The sequence below is a fragment of the Phalacrocorax aristotelis genome, chromosome 2 (assembly GCF_949628215.1).
Source record: "Phalacrocorax aristotelis chromosome 2, bGulAri2.1, whole genome shotgun sequence".
Taxonomy (NCBI): domain Eukaryota; kingdom Metazoa; phylum Chordata; class Aves; order Suliformes; family Phalacrocoracidae; genus Phalacrocorax; species Phalacrocorax aristotelis.
Window position 1 is genome coordinate 124,816,226 of NC_134277.1, and position 18,718 is coordinate 124,834,943.

General features: G+C 40.7%; 1 protein-coding gene across 1 annotated transcript; it reads right to left on the reverse strand.

The window, feature by feature from the left end:
• Positions 1-2,578: 2,578 nt before the first annotated feature.
• LYPLA1 (lysophospholipase 1) lies at positions 2,579-16,308 on the reverse strand. Its single transcript, XM_075085022.1, has 9 exons — positions 16,127-16,308; positions 15,549-15,580; positions 12,341-12,406; positions 10,817-10,864; positions 9,927-9,997; positions 9,289-9,362; positions 8,464-8,565; positions 7,680-7,856; positions 2,579-6,211 (listed from the first exon to the last, which is right to left on the reverse strand). The coding sequence occupies exons 1-9, from the start codon at positions 16,193-16,195 to the stop codon at positions 6,158-6,160; spliced, it is 693 nt and encodes a 230-aa protein (XP_074941123.1). The 5' UTR covers positions 16,196-16,308; the 3' UTR covers positions 2,579-6,157.
• Between the last annotated feature and the right edge of the window lie 2,410 nt (positions 16,309-18,718).

Below are 18,718 nucleotides of genomic sequence, written 5' to 3' on the forward strand. Positions count from 1 at the left end.
TCTGGTGTTTGCAGTATGTTATTAAGTTCATTTTCAAAATGTCTTCACTTCTTTTTTCAACTTAGAAGCAGTAACTGGAGGCAGTTAAACATAAAAAAATAAATATCTCACAAAATGTTTTTAAGGTCATATTATTAGACTGTCACTTAGATAAGCCCTGTTCTCTATTCTGGGGCAACCCCTACGTACCTTTTGCACCTAGACTGAAAATATTTAAGCCTTTTAAAGGTCCCCCAAAATAATTTTAAATACCATGACACAGCTAGCAAATGATTTCAGGTAGAAGCAAGTTGAAGAGTTTGCTCATATTCACAACCAGGGAACATTTAAACTCCAACTTTTAGACTCCATCTGCTTCATCTGCTAATGCAGGCAAGTAGCCTTTTAAAAAAAGAACCTTGACCGACCCCTGAGGGAAGTCTACCTTCTCCACATGGAAAAGCTAAACCTCCCACTGATATGCCTGAAGCAAGATTACCACACCTCAAACTGGCTAAAAGTTTTAAGTTTTACAAGTTTTGCAGAGAAAAAGGAGGCAATGGGTTACTCTTTCCCAGTAGTTGGAACTAAGACAAAACCATTATCTACTGATTCACTTTGTGGATGTCCATTAAATTATGTAAGTACTTCGTTTAAATTGGCTTTAATCAGCTACATCAAAGGCACTTGTTTCACACAAAGAGAATAAACCTGTTATCCCAAAGGCAAACGGTGAGAGCGGTGAGCAACAAAAACAAAAGGAAAAAGAAGGAAAAAAAGAATCTGTTCTACAGCTACTATTCTTTGCAGAATCCCATTTCCAAGTTAACCAACAGACGTTCTGAAAACTTCTTGAGAGTCACCTTCACTTGCATCAGTCGTCTCATACAGTATCTGATTAATGCAACAGTACCTTGTAATTTTTTACTACACCAATTCCAGGCAATGTTTCTCGTCACAGTTATCTTCTCGGGGATACCAGGGCTGAAAGTCAATAGAAACTGAAGATGACTCAAAAAATTTATCATAAAATATAAACTGACAAATTACCCTGTATAGTATTGCACCTTTATTGTTACTAGCTATTCTTACACTCTTGAAGTTGCCACATGCAGCACTGCATCTGATGTGCATTTCCACACATTTATGAACTTCCTAACTGTACTCCGCACTGACTTTTGGACATCAGTCTATGGAGACAAGCAGCCTGTTAGTTGCTTTAAACTGCTTGAGGGGGAAGGGCTACTAGCTTTACTACCTGTACACCTCATTCCCTCTCAAGTTTCTTCAGCACCTCTTCCCAGATACTCCCAAGTTTTCTCTAGAGTGCCCCCATCTACCTGTACCACTGATCAGATTCAAGTCTTACAGGTAACCTAAGGAGCACATGTAACTCCGACCTGCAAACTGCTTCTTTAATAAATATGTTACATGGTACATAGGCTATGCCTAATAGAACTTCAGAGGCTCCCCAACGCTGCAGAAGAAGGTGCAGCAGTACACAGCGAGAAGACGAGAAGACTTTGGCTCTTTAGGATACTAGAAAATGTTTTAGTTTCCTCTACCTTTAAAAATTACACCAGATTTCAAGACAAGATGTTAAAATAAAATTAACCCAGACTATTGTCCTGGTTTCAGCTGGGATAGCATTGATTTTCTTCCCAGTAGCTAGTATGGGGCTATGTTTTGGATTTGTGCTGGAAACAGCATTGATAATGTGGAGATGTTTTAGTTGTTGCTAAGTAGTGCTTACACTGGTCAAGGACTTTTTCAGCTCCCCATGCTCTGCCGGGTGCACAAGAAGCTGGGAGGGGACACAGCTGGGGCAGCTGACCCCAGCTGACCAAAGGGATATCCCATACCATATGATGTCATGCTCAGCATATAAAGCTGGGGGGAAGAAGAGGGAAGAGGGGGGATGTTGAGAGTGATGGTGTTTGTCTTCCCAATTAACCGTTACGCGTGATGGAGCCCTGCTTTCCTGGAGGTGGCTGAACACCTGCCTGCCCATGGGGAGTAGTGAATGAATTCCTTGTTTTGCTTCGCCTATTAAACTGTCTTTATCTCAACCGACAAGTTTCCCCAGTTTCACACTTTCGATTCTCTCCCCCATCCCACCACGGGGGAGTGAGGGGGTGGCTAAGTGGGGCTGAATTGCCAGCTGGGGCTAAACCATGACAATGTGAAAACAAACAAAAAAACATCAAATCATACTTAGCATTCTCTCAACAAGGTAGCAAAACATAAATTGGTGGGTTTTTCTTCTTGGCAGTAACTACAACTCATTGTTCTTTCATATTATAGCATCTTGCATACATTACCATGCAATGCATTTGCAAGAAGCCTCTAAAGCGACTGTTCCACAGCACATGAAAGCTCGACTTTTTTCAGGTAAGTATGGAAAAAGTCTTTAGTACTCTCCCAAACACTGATTCAAATTTATTTCACAATGATAAAAATGGAAAGATTTTACATTTTCCCTAATACAGAAATAACTTCCAAAGTTAAGTTTTTTTACCATAAATAAAATGAGTAAATGAAATTACATCTTAGATGTTTATAATAAATATAAATGGCTTATACTTCATAACACAAAGAGTAAGTGTTCAGTATTTCTTTATAAAATTTAAGATACACAGGCCTTGTACACATGGCTTCATTAGCGTCTTACACTGTTCTCAGTCACGTCCGTCAACACAAATAGCACCTCTACATAAAAGATGCATCCTAATGATTTCAATGAAGTGCAGTATACTCCATTAGAGAGAACATGTTTTAATTAACAGTTCCAATACCAGTTACAGTGTACAGTACTTGCACCAATCTACTGTGTTGTAATTATACAAGATAGGAAGAGACCAAATTATACAGCCCTCACCATAGTACAGACCCCAGTACAGTTTTACTTCAAGAATGGCTGGAAGATTTGGCTTACAATACACATTCAACATGTTTGTTAAAAAGTGGGCAACGTATTTCAACAAGAAGCCAGGCTTCTGACTGCACAAAGCTGCAGGCAAATTTAAGTACCATTTTGAAATTAAAAACACACTAAGGAGTTAGATACTCATTGAAACAAACTGATCTGCAAGCAAGGTATTTTTGTATTGATGCTTTTGTAGGTTTGACAGACCTTTCGGGGGAAAGTCTCACATTACAAAAATTAAACGTAATTATTGGACAGTTTCAAATTGTAGTTTATGAGGATAGGACAATCACATTTAGAACACTGACAGTCCAACTTCTCCATTTTAATAGAATATTATTAAATCCCCCACACCAGGCTGAACTATCATTCAGCCTAAAAATACATGCAATTATGACAATCCCAGTATCAAATCACTTCAGGTAGTGAAGAAGTTCAGCTATAAGATTATACACGCAGCTTTCCAAGTAGCTGTGAAGTTACAAGAGACAGGAGCTCAAGATATATGCTGTAATCTGGGAGGAGACACATAGGCTTCAAATACATCCTTCAAGTTTCCTCTAGCTTCTGGGCTTTTTAACAACCTCCAACTACAATGTACTCCTATACCCCTGCAAAAAAAACAACCCGAGGGGAAGAGTTCTCCCTAGAATACAGAAATTCAGAGTAAGTCACAACGTTTACTTTGGTAACACAGCTCTTTGCAGATAAAGCAAGCAGCAAAACAACAGTGTGAAGAAAATCTTGTTATAACAACTGAGTATTTGAAGAAAGTTAGCACAAAGTATTTCTAGAAAAACATCTGAAAGCGTCATGGAGACAACAGTTGAAGCTGACTTGGGTTAAAATACTTAAGTACTAGAAACTGACCACAATCTGTGAACACAGATTCTTCACCAAACGAAGAAAGTAACACAGAATAAAGCTAGGACTAATCTCATTTTAACACCTTAGAAATGTTCTTTATACTCATTCCAACAGAAGAAAGAATATATGAAATGAGCACATAGTCAATTAGAAGTTGAACAAAACAGCTGAACAGGATTATCTAAAAAAGTTTACAAACAGAGCAGGAAAACAAAGGAAAAATTAGCAGCTTGTGCAGAACTTTGGCAACACGCCAATATTCAGGGGATTATTTAGACACCAGGGGAATGAGGATAAATCTAAAAACTAGGAGAAATAACGTACAGTCTGCTTACCAAGTTTGCAATTCAGCAGGACTGCAAAATTAGCTAATGCAATTTGGGAACGACTCCAAGCCAGGGCATAGTGGTTTCTCAATAGAACTTTGGCACAACTACAATAAGAATATTATGGTTTCTTCTGTGAACTAAATTAACTGAAAGACAAATTGGCAGACCTATAGAACAGAGTGACTGAGGGAAAAGACTAATTAAACTTCAAAGTTAATAGACATGCCCTCTAAAACACACAGATGGAGTATCTAGAAGTGTTTCAACATCATTTAGAAAAAACACTCCTCTTTTTCAGTTTTACATATTAAGAGGTGTTTAATAACCCAGAGAAACTGGATTAGAAAAGAAAAACAGCTTTTAAAAAATGAAGTGCAATACATACGAAAAAATGCACTGAAAACTGAGGACTCACACTATGTGAACAAGTCAGATTTCTGGCAGCAGCCATGTTAAAGAAGGGGCATAAAGGCGTAATTCCCCATTTATGCATTTGTACTGGCAGATGCCTCGGACACAAATCCATATACACCTTAAGAGGATTAAGCTGGGAGAGGAGAAAGTACCTTAAATGCAGGTATAAAGCACAGTGCTGACACAACAGACGCATCCAAAATAGGAATATTCTTTGCTTGCAAACATATTATTAGTATAGAACATCGTTACGCAGCATATTTTTTAAACATTCCTAGTGTGGTGACGGCATCTGAACTCTACAGAACAGCAGCTGTTTCCAGAAGTAAATTATGGCTCTTAACTGCAAAAAGCTCTTGAGTGTGCATCAAGTTCTGTAACCCAGTGCGTTCTAGAATTTTAAGTTTCTGAAAGAAGATACATTCTGTATCTTTTAGATTGACTTTTTTCCCCCCCATAGTAGGCTTTCATATTCCTAGGCTATACTGATCTAGGGAAGTGGAGAATGATGTATTTGGAAATAAAATTCTTTGTTCTTTCTCAGAAAAAAATCAAGTCTCAACATGCAATAAAAGAAAGTATTAGATGCTATCAATTTAAAGGTTAAGCTATATCCCAACTGCCCTTTTATTTCTATTAAAATAATTCAAATTAGTCTATGTCGGTGTCACAGATGAGACTTACAATACACAAAACTACACAGCTGCATTGTTTTCAGTTAGTTACTCCAAAGCAGACAGAAAAAAATCAAAACTACATGCTGGAATTGCTTTTGTGAAATATATCAACATATCTACAACAATGAAAGCTACAGAGACTAAGGCACAAGAATATTCAGTACGAAAACATTTTAAAATGAAACTCAAATTAATCCTATGTGCTTCTTCAGAATCCTGTTCCAAGTCAGCATTTGATGTGAGTTTACAGTCATCAAAAAAAAAAAAAAAGAGGACAATAAGCAACAAATGATGTTCTAACAAGGAATGAGTCCCTTTAGAATTTCCACAATATCTACCTATATGAAAACAGTTAAAAATTGAAGTGGTTTAAATATAAGAAATACCTTCCATCTTTGCTGACTTCTAGCCATTCTAGAACAACCTTCCTTACCTGGAGTAACAATTAACATTTAATATTAAAGCTTTGTCCTTGGTAACATTTATTATACCATCATATGCCCACTATGTTACATATTGCATACTTTATTTACCCATTACACAAAATAAATGTTTTAATATGTTTTCAATGAGTATTAAGAACAAATCATGTCTCAAGTATAACTAAACCGGTCACATTTATGTTGCGTGCTTAAACTGAGTTTTTAATTACTTGTACAAATAGTTTAAAACTCTGCAATCAAAAAAAAAAATTAGACATCTTAAAACATTATGCTGAGGTTACATTCTGTCATTGTCACCTAGCTGCCTTATTCAGATAGTCCCACCGGTGGATGATTAACACTAAAAAGATTATCATTTATTGTACATGTGTATTATTTAATCCCCATCCTAAGTATAAATTTGCAACACAGTAATAACACTGCAGGTATAGAAGTAATGTTCCTGTCAGGCCTATGAGAAGATTAACGCTCTACCACAGTTGATGCTGGTGTATTTATATAGAAGGCTTCTCACATATCGTTTCAGTCTACAGGAGGTAGGTGTTTGTCAATGAACTGTTTTACATCCATCATCTCCTGTTTAAAGATAAAAGTATGTGTTAGTTGAAGTTACTTATTAATACATATTCAGCTACATGAAATCACGTTTCAGCATTTTAGTTATAACGAGCAGCTGCACTAGAAACAGAGTAATTAGTTACTTGATAAAATCATACCACTTTGCACACAAGTCAAGGCTGATAACTCTTCAAGGTGCTATGCACTCAGAAGAGGCTAAAATACATGAAAAACCCAAGACTGCTTTTTCTCTCTCTCTATGAAGTTGAGCTGGCAAGCTACATATCAATCAAGTGCCCTGAACACCACCAGGCTGAGCATTGATAGGATTTGAACACAGCTAAGGCCATAGCTTCATGTGTACTTTAAACTTTTCCAAGTTTTCATACAAGCAGTGTGAAAACCCAGCAGATCCTGCTACTAACCATTCAGTTTCACCTTAATGATGCTTCCTTCTTTAAGTAAAAGCAATACAGCAAACTAGACTGGGAAAACAATCCATGTTGAGAATAATTTAAATTTTTTAATTGAGTCAACGTTGTAAGAAAGAGCACATTATTAATATATTTGTGTGACAGCTCAATGCTATTACTGCCTAAATGCAATACAACTGTGTAAACGTCCCAAAGAGGTTATCCAAGGGTACAGTTCCCACAAGATGCAGCAATCCAAATTAACAAAGCTACCGCTGCTGACAAATGGCAGACTTGTTCCTTGCCTCCTCTTTTGTTTCTTACTCCTACCATTTACTTTGTGAGAGTTGTGATGTTTCAACTCACTACAGCTGCAAATACTGGAGCCAGCAACTTTTGCCATATTAGCAAGTTCAAATGGTTCAAAGAAGTTCCTGATCAGCTCCAGAGCTGGTGCAAGAAGGAAGAGAGGGCCACGAGGTCAAAAGCAGAGGGAACTAATCCACGCCTTTCTGGCAGCATCAAGCCATTACACCAGCTCAGCTGCCTGCTGAGCCAGAACCATAAATACAGGTCGTTAGACTGCCTCTTCCATAGCGTCAACCCTCCCTCTCCACTCCTTCGATGTCTCCATCCACCAAACTAACAAGATTTCTCTCCAAAATACCCAGCTGGATTTATGCTGTGAGAATCTGCCTTCTAATTCAGCAATGTTTTTTAGTAAGCAAATAATAATAATTAGGGGGAAGGTGGAGAGAAGAAAAAGGGAAAAAAAAAGAGAAGGGTATTTCATAGACCGACTAGCCTAGTGCCAAAAATACAATCTTATGGGGAAATTCCCACTAGTCATATGAACTTCTGCCTTGGATGCTTTTTCAGCCAGGCATTAAGTTACTCTCTAAAGTAAGTCAGTAGCATCAAACACTTGTTATTGAAAAAACACACACACACACAAAAAAAAACCCACTCAAAAAACAGTCCCAAACCCCCCCCCACCCAACACATATTTGTTCTGAGGGGAATAAAAAAAACAACCATACCCAAACTAAAACAGTGTATATTAAGAAAATTACCTCAATACATGAGCTATGCATCATGCCAGAGTAAGTTCTGAAGGTTACATTGGCTGGGTTTATCATACTCTTTAGCTTCTCAGCAGTGAGAGAACCGAACATTAAAGGCACCAATGGGTCACAGTCCCCATGGCACTGAAGAACAGCAATCTCCTTGTTGACACCACTGAGAGGGCCCTGTTGGGGGAGGGGGGGATTAGAGGGGAGAAGAGAAGAAAGAGACAGCAAGTGGAGGTAAGGCTAACATCATTGAGACAAAATAACCCCATGGTACTATGCCCTGTGGCATAACAAATAAGTTGAATTCTGAAGGAAAACACCACAATGTATAGTCTGCAAGTTCCTTATGAAGTAAGCTCTGTGCCTGACAACACATTAAGTTCAAAAACCTGCAAATAAAATTTTGGCACTAATTTCACAATGGAAGAATATGATTTCTGGCCAAGGAAAAAGCCTGACACTGTTTAAATCCCTGGCCTCTAATAAGATAGTGCCTTGCAAATGGAACAAATGGCAAATAAAAATTAATCTTCAAGGCAAGTTTGCTGTATGCTTTAAGTTTCCTAGAAATGTTGTTTTAGGCAGAGATAGCTACTGAGTATTTCCTCATTTTTCCTACTTGCCAAACCCTAAAACTCCAGGGCTCTATTTTAAAAACTTCTGAGTTATTGAACAATTGTCAATATTCATTAATAATGATGGCCACTAATTCCTGCACAACATACAATCTTCAGATACACTCGGTCCCCAAGTGCAAATTAGGTCAGGAAAGAAACATAAATACCTGAGGAAAAGAAGACCGTAGAGGAAGCCAACAGCTGAGGGCTACAACACCTGCTAATTTTTGCTGTGTTGTAAGAGCTGTATACAATGATAAAGCACCTCCCTAAGATAAAGAGATATAAGTATTAGAAAGGTGATGGTAATGTTCCTTTTAATGCTTGTTTCAAGATCTCTGGTTTCTCCTTTAAAGATCTTTTTCTATTCCGATCTATTCTTCCTTAGAACCAACACTAAGGCCAGTATTCCTGTACATTTATTTTGCTTCCCACCCACCCCGCCCTTCAAGTCCATGTGATCAATTCAGAAGTAAAACAGTAAATTTACTATAACTAACAGCTGGGGAAAAAACCTAAATAAACCGTGAAATAAAGCACTATCACTCGTGACAGGATTATCACTACTTAATATTTTAATTTACTTGCATACGAACTGGGGAGTTGGCGTAATCTATTAACCTACCTACCACAGATGTTTGACAAGTATGAAGGGAAGAATTTCCCAAATCCAGACCATCAAATATCTACCAAATTGAAGTTCAATTAAACATACTAGCAAGATTTTCAAGCAAAGCTAGGTAAGTTACATGCATGAAGACTTCAAGCAGACTATTAAGTTTAGTAGCTTTTTTCCACATGCATGTTCATTTTCCAGTGAAAAGTAATTATTTGCATAAAACTAAAAAAAAACCTAATTTGTTAAGGCAAAGGAAAATTGACACCTTAAAATTTTAGATGCTCTTTTCAATTCAAGTGTCTGGATTTCCCACGTAAGGAAAGCTAGGTTACCTCCCTAGAAAAAGACACAGTTCTTTCCAACCATACCTTACCTGAGAAAAGCCTCCCAGAATAATTCTATTAGAAGGAATTCCATTCTTTACTTCTTGATCTATCAGTGCTTTAACTGCAACATAAATAAAGGCCCGTAGTTAAAAAACACTCCATTCATAGAAAGTCTAGAAGAGGAAAGAGACCACTTCCTTGATGTCAGCAGAAAGCTAGCGGAAGGAAAATCTAGTCTGCTATACATTAAAAAGTGTCAAAAGATCTAGAGCATGATCAGAAATTTCAGTGCCACTTGCACCATTTCCAAAGAGAAAGACATGAAAAAAAGTCTCATGAAAGCCCCATTGCCAGGAAGACGGCATCCTCTTCTAACTATCCAGCATCAACAACAACTGAATGCTCGTACAGCTCTAGCCTGCAAGTCCACTGGTTCCCATGTACTTTTCATATTTAAGAGTATGAAGTGTTTGTACTGGTGAATTACTCTACCTATTCATGAAGTTTAAAAAAACCTACAAACCAAACCATGCACTTAGCTAAACTTTGATCAGCAATAATACAATATATACATATTACTTTCCCTAACAGTTTTGCTTTTGGAAAAATCTGTTTCAGACTGATAATGCATTTTTAAGAATACACGGAAGTACTTTTAAGCCATAAAAGGTATTCCTAAGCATACCATTCTCCGCTGCCTGCTTGATCCCAACTTCATCTTCCTGTGAATCTGGAGAAAGTCCAATGATATCAAACCTTACAAAAATATCAACAAAAGAATTACTCATTAGAGCATCCATTCCACTTCCTTAAAACCCAAGTAATAAAATTCGGATGTTTTCCAGATAAAAATGTTAGCTGACTTATTAGTTAGTACCAACCACCCATAGTTTACAAGAAATAGTGGGCAATCTGTGAATGCAGCTAAAAGGCTAAATCTAGTCAAAACAGCTTTTCTGAGTTTTGCTATCTTATGTAATTTACTGCAGATTAAGGAGCTCAGGTTTGGTATTTGTCCAAAAACATCAGCAGGAATTTCAGTTTATCAGTCACATGTACAAAATTAAAATACCATTTGGAGAAATATAGGAAAAACAAATGCAAGTTACTTGAGAAAAAAAAAAAAAGAGGACTGGTTTAAGACCACTGAAATCTACCATATTTTTCTTGCTTCCTATTCAGAATGGATATTTTAAAGAATAGTTTCTTGATATCCTACTGACCCATCAAGTATTACTTACTAGTAGCAGTAACGTTTCCACTGCAAGTCTCTACTATTACCAACCACGCATTCACACAGACTACAGACTATATTTGTAAAATAAAGTGGTTTTTTTTTTTTTAAGACATACATACAGATTAGCCCTGAGGAATAACCATTACCATAGGTACACAAGGAATTAGAACGTGCTCATGAGAGCCCTTTTATAAGAACAGAACTAAGGCAAAAAGCTTTGTACACCTCATTAAAACTAGCCATTCAGGTTGCTCATGCTTTTTAATTAAGAACAGTCAGTTCAAACCCCTAGATATCTTTGATTAGAATCGTCTGCAATCGTCTGAACAAATACTTACCATGACGGCATAGCCATGTTCATGTTCAAAGAAACTGGCATAACTGGCCTAGAAGTGAAAATGGACAACACCGACATAAGATATATGAAATTTAATAATGCAGATGCAGTTATGTCATGAAATTACATATCCCTAATTCTGTCTTACTTTTAAACCATAATTAACATTGGCTACTTTGTAGCATCTCTTCAAGAAATCTCTCTTGAAACCTGCCAGCCCAAACATTTAATATTCAGAGCTGAATTACCACTCTCCATGGAGAGCAAGCAAAATGTTAACGGGCTGCTTTATATAAATACGTGCGTGCATATATATATATGAGATAATATATATATAGATATAAAAAACACACATATATACCTCAGTTATTTCTAAGTAACAGTTAGTTACCACAGTTCCATACACATGCTCAGTGGATGAAGACACCTTACACAGCAGCATCAGCAAACCTAATGAAGCAGCCAAACGCAGCATAGTGCCGGATACGAGTCTGGCCACACATGCTTCTCTCAACAGCATAATCTGCTTAAGCAGTGCCTGCCTTCATTCCAGGACACATTCCCACCCTTACACTGCTGTATGGCATCTTTTCAGACATAGCATGACAACTTCAATGGACCATGCCACGGATCAAATCTGGCTATAGTTTTAATACTGAAATTGAGGAACAAAAGTTCTGTGGGGAAAGACTGAAAGAAGACAAAGGGCACACAAAAAGAACAGCAGATTTGCTAAGCTCTTTCTGAACAGCTCAGCAAAGCACGGCCATGTGATAAAATAAGTAAATCACAGCCCAGTAATCAGTAACACACCAAAGCATTGATTACTTATCTCCCTATCATCCCTGCTCCACACCTCCCAAGACTGCTGGAGCAAAAGACAATCTGAATTTTGTGTTAGAATAAATTAAGGTTATACTTAATTAGTTTTTCTATCATTAAGTAAATACTAGATAGTTCTTAATGCTTTATTTACTGACTCCTGACCCTGCTCAGAAGTATTTCACTTCTCAAATTGCACAAAGACAGCTGAAAACCCAAAGCATTCTATGATTCTGTGAAATTGCGTTATTTGCTGGAAATATGAATATCCTGCGAATCTTTGAAACTTGCTGTAGGTAACAGGGAAATTTCACCTACTATACATGCACCTAATACAAAGTATATTTAATGGTCAGTAAAACACAAAAAGTTACTCTTGGGGGGAAAAAAAGCAACAAACAACTCAGTTTAGTGAAAACTAAGTCAAAACAATCTAACTTTACACATAAAACTTTCCAGATATTTTCAGTCTGAATTAATAACAAAAACATTGTAGGAATAAAAACGCAGTTTTGCCGTGAAGTAAATCACACAGCAGTTCCTAAAAATAACAAAAGATTTAATAACATCGAAATTATTTGAGTTTTTTATATAAAAACGAAATGCAGAGCCATCCAAATCCCATTTGACTTCATCATCTGTGCAAGTGTCTTAATAAGTAACTCTACAGAAAATTGTAAAACAAGAAAAGTTACAAACTTACGCATGTGGGCAAATGTATTTCACATGGGGGCTTTTGATCCCTGCAAGCGCTTCTGACCATCCATGCCTGTTAACAAAAAAAAAAATTTAAATGGCATTTATGTTTTGGCTTAGCTCTTATTTCTGTGGTTATGCAACAGCATGGACCAAGTACAAAATATGCTGAATTAGATCAATATAAACACATTTCTAGAAAATTTTTATATCAACCGCAGTATGCTATGAATATAGTATTAACCTTAAATGGTTTGTTCTGCCTCTGAATATTTGCTGCATATATACAGCCAGGGACACTTTACCTAATTTGACTATCACAGTTGCAGCACAGCTGCAGAAATACCACTGTGGCCCTAAGCAAAGCCTGCTCTGTAACTGGGTGGGTTTATTGACTTGGGTGCTACAACATAAGCACACAGGTATCCTGCTTCCAAAGCAGCTCTAGACCAGAGGCTGCTTTGCTGCTCCTGTAGACTTAAAGCAGCTTCTTTCACAGCAGACTCCACTTTTTCTGCACCAAATTCCTTGACATGGGAGAGAAGCAAACTGACATCTAAACTAACTCCAGATGGAGCCAACCTAATCAATCAGACCTATTAACTTTGGCTCAGCTTGAATGCTCTCAGATTCAGGCAGTCCTGAGCAACACTCCCAATTGCAGGTAGTTTTTTAATCTCAAGCACATGCCGTATGAATGCACAGAACAACGTAAGATCTGCACAGCACATCAGTTAAGCTTCCTACAAACCAGAAAACTGGAAAGCATAATTTAAATGAACAGCTCTGAAAGACTCACTCCAGAGCTCAGCTGGGCATGAACCAAACCGGACCCAAATCTGAACCTGTGCAGAACCACTGCCTGTGCCTGCACTTTGCTTTCCAGAACACTCAATAGTGCCTGGATGTCCTGATTTTTCTCACTATTCAGTATTCCTAACTCACCCACTAAACTAGATACTGGGAAGTTGGTTCTAAGCAGAAAACACCTGTAACAAATTCATTGGTGACACAGCGGAACTAATCAGACCAACAGCAGACACGCCATAAAAGCATGTTTGGTTTAGTCTTAATTATAATATCATCTGAAAAGTTAACATATGCTCCCTAAAGTTAAAGACGTTTCAAACACACGGACAGCACAGATATCTGAAACACCGGCTGTATATCTCAGCCCACTTCCTACTGATACTTTTATATATACCATTAACAAATCACGGGTGATATTACTTGCATAATACTTGCAGTATCACAGAAGGCCAAATAAGAATCTAAAGGGGAAATACAACTGAGGAAAAACTAGTTAGATTAAGAGTTCAGGGACTTTTTTTAGCCAACTATAAAGATTAATTTGACAAATCTGGAAAGCAACATTGTATGCACATTTACGCAGACTCTTTCTAACAATCCTCCATGTAGTACCTTTTGTTCAGATTTTGACAAGTATGTACCAATCATTAAGTGCCATTTATATAGGAACTAAGAGAGAAAAAGAACATAACCTCTATTAGATGCTTCTCAGAGTAAGAAAAACACAGCTGGTAAACGGAAGTGAGCAATTTAAAAATTCACGTGAAGTAGGACAGGTCAGTTTAAACAGGGGGAAGTTATAAAATTGTTAATTAGCTCTCTTCAGCCAATTCTTTTTTAGGTCACTACTACCGCTTTTTTGGAAATAAAATGGCAGTATGTCAAAGGCAGTTTCACCTAATGTGATCTGCTGTGGACTAGAGGAACAAATACAGCTAAATGACTGTATTTCCACAGAGTTGTTAGGACTTGCTAATGCATACATTCCAGTATGCTCAGCACATTTGCAAGCTTGAGGGTGGGTGTTAGCTTTGTCACCAAAATGGAAACACCACATTTGTGTAAGGAATACAATTTATGTTAAAGAGCAAATCTCTCGTGGTTTTTTTCCCCTTGCCAAAACCAACATCAACCCAATTTGCAAGAACTCAAACCCCAAAGACTCAAAAGATCCTGCAATCACTTGCTGGACATTTGGTGCCAAGATGCAGGAAGCACTACTGCCTCAGCTGCCTCCTACCAGCAGAAAGGAAGAGCGATAATGCAAACAAGGTGGTGTGTCAGCACAAAAAATGCAAGCAGACATCTCCACTTGTAGAATACTGCCAAGTGCATGGACTTGGCTCTTTTTAACTTATTAAGTGTCCAGGTTATGCAAGTTTCAATTTTGAGAGCTGACTTTTTTTTTTAAGTTCTTTAGAAAAAGTTTGTATCTTAAACATTGCAAGTTTCAACCTAGAGGCATCATTCAGTCTACAGGTAACAAAAACAGAGTTCTTAAAACAAACGAACAAAGAGAAACCTATGTAATTTTGCCCATAAGGGAGCACAATAAACAAAGCATTCATGCTACTCATTTTCAGTATCTAAATGCCAATTCCTTTAAAGTCTTCTACCAAAAAAAACCGGTTTCAACACACTCCTAAAATGTTAATTCAGTAGCTTTAATGGATGTATGTTTATATCTCAACACACACAAGCTTCAAACGAAAACATTACAGAACACCTCCCAGAAATTCCCTACTCCTTCCATTTCTATTTGAACATGGAAATAACAGTAACAAGGCAAAGAGTGTATTTCACAGCTTGTTTGGCTTTTTTTTTTTCTGAGTCTTAAGACCATATTTCAGATAGTGAAATCTGTAGACATTAGGTGACTGCTTAGGAGTTTGCTTAGATAAATCAAGTAAGCCTGGATTTTAAGGTGTGACATACTGAAGAGGAAACCATGGCCTAACTGCACCTACTAGCAAACCAGCAATCCACAAGGCTGGGGAAAGAGGAAAGGAAAAAAAAAAAAAAAAAAAAAAGAGAGAACGCTAAATTCAGACAAGCACAAGAATAACCAGGAACGAACCCGCTCTCAGGAAAGCCAAAGATCAGAAACGCATAGGCTTCTTTTACCACGTTTGACTCAAGAAAAAAGAGGGCTCACATTCAGACCAAATTAGGTAAGTGATTGAAAAGAGAGAAGCGTTTGATGACTTATGCTGGGAAGTTTTAAGTGAACAGTTGTCACCACCATTCCAGTGTACATGAAGTTTCCTCTGTTGTTAGCCTCTGCAGTCGATTAAGGGCAAAATAAGAAGCTTAAGTAACTTTTAACTGCTCACGTCTTTAAAACATGGAGGCTTGTATTTGAAGCTACGATAACTGTTAAGCACGTAAAAGGTCAGAATACACACCCGGTATCTCCCAATCCATGAAGAAAAATGACCTAAAGGAAAAATAAATTAAAAACAAAACACCACAGCGGTATCAGATCAGCGAACTGGAAACGCAGCTAACCCACGCGCTACGGAGGCCCACGCAGCACCACGCACGGCGCGGGGCACGGCACGACTTTCTCGGAAGAAAGCCCCGCGCCGCTGCTGCCGCCCCAGCCCGGCTCCCTCGGGCCGGCTGCCGCTCCCGCCCGCCCCGCCGCCACCAGCGAGCGCACCCCGCCCCCGCCCGCCCCACGCCGCCGCCGGGCCCTCCCCGACACGACACCCGTGACCTTCCGCCGCCCGTCGCCGCGGGAGCGGGACCCCGCTCCCCAGCCAGCCCCTGCTCTGACAGGAAACAAACTAACGGGAGAGACCCGCCGACCCGCCCCGCCGTACCCCCTCGCACCGGGCAGGCGCCCCCCGCTCAGCCGGGCCGGGCCTGACGGCGGCGTCGCCCCCCGCCCGGGGCTGAGGCCGCAGCAAAGAACAAAGCGGGGCTGGGGGACCCTGGCCGCCGGCGCCTCCCCGCGGCTCGCCCCACCTCCCGCACTCACGGCAGCCGTCGCCTTCCTGGCGGCCGGGACGATGGCGGGGAGCGGCGCCGACATGTTGTTGCCGCACATATACCGGGGCTGCGGGGCGGCCAGCGGGACACCGGCCAGCAGCGGGGAGGCGGGGCGGGCGGCCGGCCAGGAGGGCGGGGTGGGGGGAACGGGCCTGGCGCCCACAGCCCCTCCGCCTCGCCCCGCCCCTCTCGAGGCCGTCCCCTCACCCGATTGGCTGCCGCCGGGGCGGCGGGAGCGGTAGCCCCCGGGTCGCGCGGCTGAGGGGAGGCGGTGGCGGTCGGCGAGGTCGCCCCTGGGCGGGAGAGTGTCGTGTCCTGAGCCGAACCGGGGCCGCCGCCCTCGGTTCCCCCCGCTGGCCCTTGAGCCGGCCTTCCCGGGCCGGCCTGCTGCCTCTGAGGGGCGCGGATGGCCTGTGGGTGCTGCAGAGCTCTGGGGCGCGCCGGTGGCGGCTGGGGTGTCCCGGTGTCTCTGGCAGGGACACCCCTCGGGGAAGCCTGGCTGAAGCCTGCTGTACCGAGAAGTCTGCGTACGCTGGTTAAAAGTAAAGCTCCGCAAAGTTGCTTCTGTCTTTGGGTTTCCAGTGGTTTCAGAGAGTTTGAACTGTCTTTCACCTCTAAAACTGCCTTTCAAACAGCCAGATACAGCTGCCAGATGATGCTGCACTCTTACAGTACAGTTCGTACCTGTCTATGGTTTGAGTGTTTCCTGTAAAAATAATTTTTATGCTGTATTATAAGGCTTAGGAAAAAAGGGAATTTAGGGTATTCTTCAATAGGTAAATATGCTAAGTCATGGGAAACAGGAAAACCAGCAAACAGCATTGTTAGACAGGGCTCGTTTGTCCCTGTTGGATCAGATGCCTTCATCACCAAATTAAATCTCTTGGCTGACAGCCAAAGAATCAACGATTCTTATTCATCTTGATATGTATTGGGCTATTCAGGCACTCCGTATTGAAATTACTGGATCATTCCAGTCCATTCCGGATACTTGGACCAACTCTGAATAAGTATGGCAAACACATTTCTATCAAAATGAAATGCTTTGTTCTTTGTCTTCTATTCCATACATCTTTGTCAGATATTTCCTCCCAGAAAGTCAATCTACTCATTGTATTTGCCAGCTGGTATCTGGCTAACATTGGAGCTTTTTTGGCAGCTCAAACAGCAGCTGAGAGCGTGCTATGCTTCTTTCACATCCTTCCCACTGGCATGTTCCATACCAGGCAGGGAGGTTTTTTCACAAAGCTTTTGCTCAACAGTGTTAATATTTTTATCGGCATGGCTGCATAAAACATTTTAGAGAAACCTTTGCACCAGATGTGTAACTTTAAACATGCCACCTCCTTTGCCATGGTTGTTGGGCTGCTTTGATACCTACTGTTTATGCCAGGAGATCCCTGTTATTGGTAAAATTGGGTTATTTTCACAGGTCGCTTTTCGTGGTTTGATTTATGTCTGCTTTAGTGTGTGTTCTTGCCTCATGCACAGTACCCGGTCCAAATCTGTTAAGAAAATACAACTTATGCATAAAAGATTCTGAAAAGATTAAGAGCTTCACATTATCTCAGGTGCTTATCAAGTACGCCGAACCTGCCCCTTGCTTTAGAGCATCCTTCTGGGACAAGAACAAAACTCTGTCTTCCCTCTCCACCATGCTATTCGCCACATAAACGTAACTCCCGCAGGGTGGCCTGCTGGCGAGCCTCCAGCCTAGGTCGTTGGTCTGCTCAGAATTAGACCTCGCTTTTAATCTTTTAATCCATGCAGCTGGAATGATCTTACCTGAATTCCCATTTGCTGCTAGCATGGCTCAGGGTCACCAGAGAGACGCGAGCCCTGCCTGGGTCGGGCACTCGCCAGCCTCAGGTAGCGGGGTGGCCTCTGCGGGCATGGGGCAGCCTGATGGCTGCAGGCAAATGCTGAAGGAACAGAGCTCCTGAAATCCTGAAGGAATGGCTGAAAGCATCTGAGTGATGAACCTTTCAAAGACTTTGAGTTGGCTGTCTCTTTACAGTGAGATACCTGTCATACGAATGACACTTTTCTACCTGATTTTAAGTTTTTGATTGAAGTAGAGTTTTGCAAGGCAAAGCGTGCTCTGAACTATGTATTTTTTGCTCTCCAAGTGGCTGAAATGGACGTAGGTGAGATGGTTGTCCATACCATTGTTATAATTTTTATTAATTTTTTTGAAGGGGGTGAGAAGCTATACAGATTCCGTACTGAAAGTCACTGATTTCCGCCACGCCATTCCCGTTTCACCCTCCTTCGCTCCCAGAACAGGCAGGGCTGTTGCCCGACCCCCTCCCCAGGGCGCCGCCCGCAGCAGACCACCAACATGGAGGCAGGTTTTGCGCATACAGAGGTTTCAGGGCTGAAGGCTGGATATGAACACGGCCAAGCACCGGCTGACTTTCATAACGGGAACCGGCCTTGCGGCAGATCACCTAATTCAGTTCTCTGGGTCCGGGTGAACCCACCCCCGCGCCGTGGAATGACCCCCTCCTCGCGTTCCCCGGTGCCGCTGTGTGGGTGGCAGCCCCGGGACCCGCCCCGCCGGCGGGGGAGGCTGCGCGAC

Excerpts from the sequence above, each read along its gene's own strand:
- LYPLA1 (XM_075085022.1), bottom strand. The coding sequence starts at position 16,195 with ATGTGCGGCAACAACATGTCGGCGCCGCTCCCCGCCATCGTCCCGGCC. Across the intron at positions 15,581-16,126 it reads CCAGGAAGGCGACGGCTGCC|GTCATTTTTCTTCATGGATT; the intron begins GTGAGTGCGGGA and ends TTTTTCCTTTAG. Across the intron at positions 12,407-15,548 it reads CATGGATTGGGAGATACCGG|GCATGGATGGTCAGAAGCGC; the intron begins GTGTGTATTCTG and ends TTTTGTTAACAG.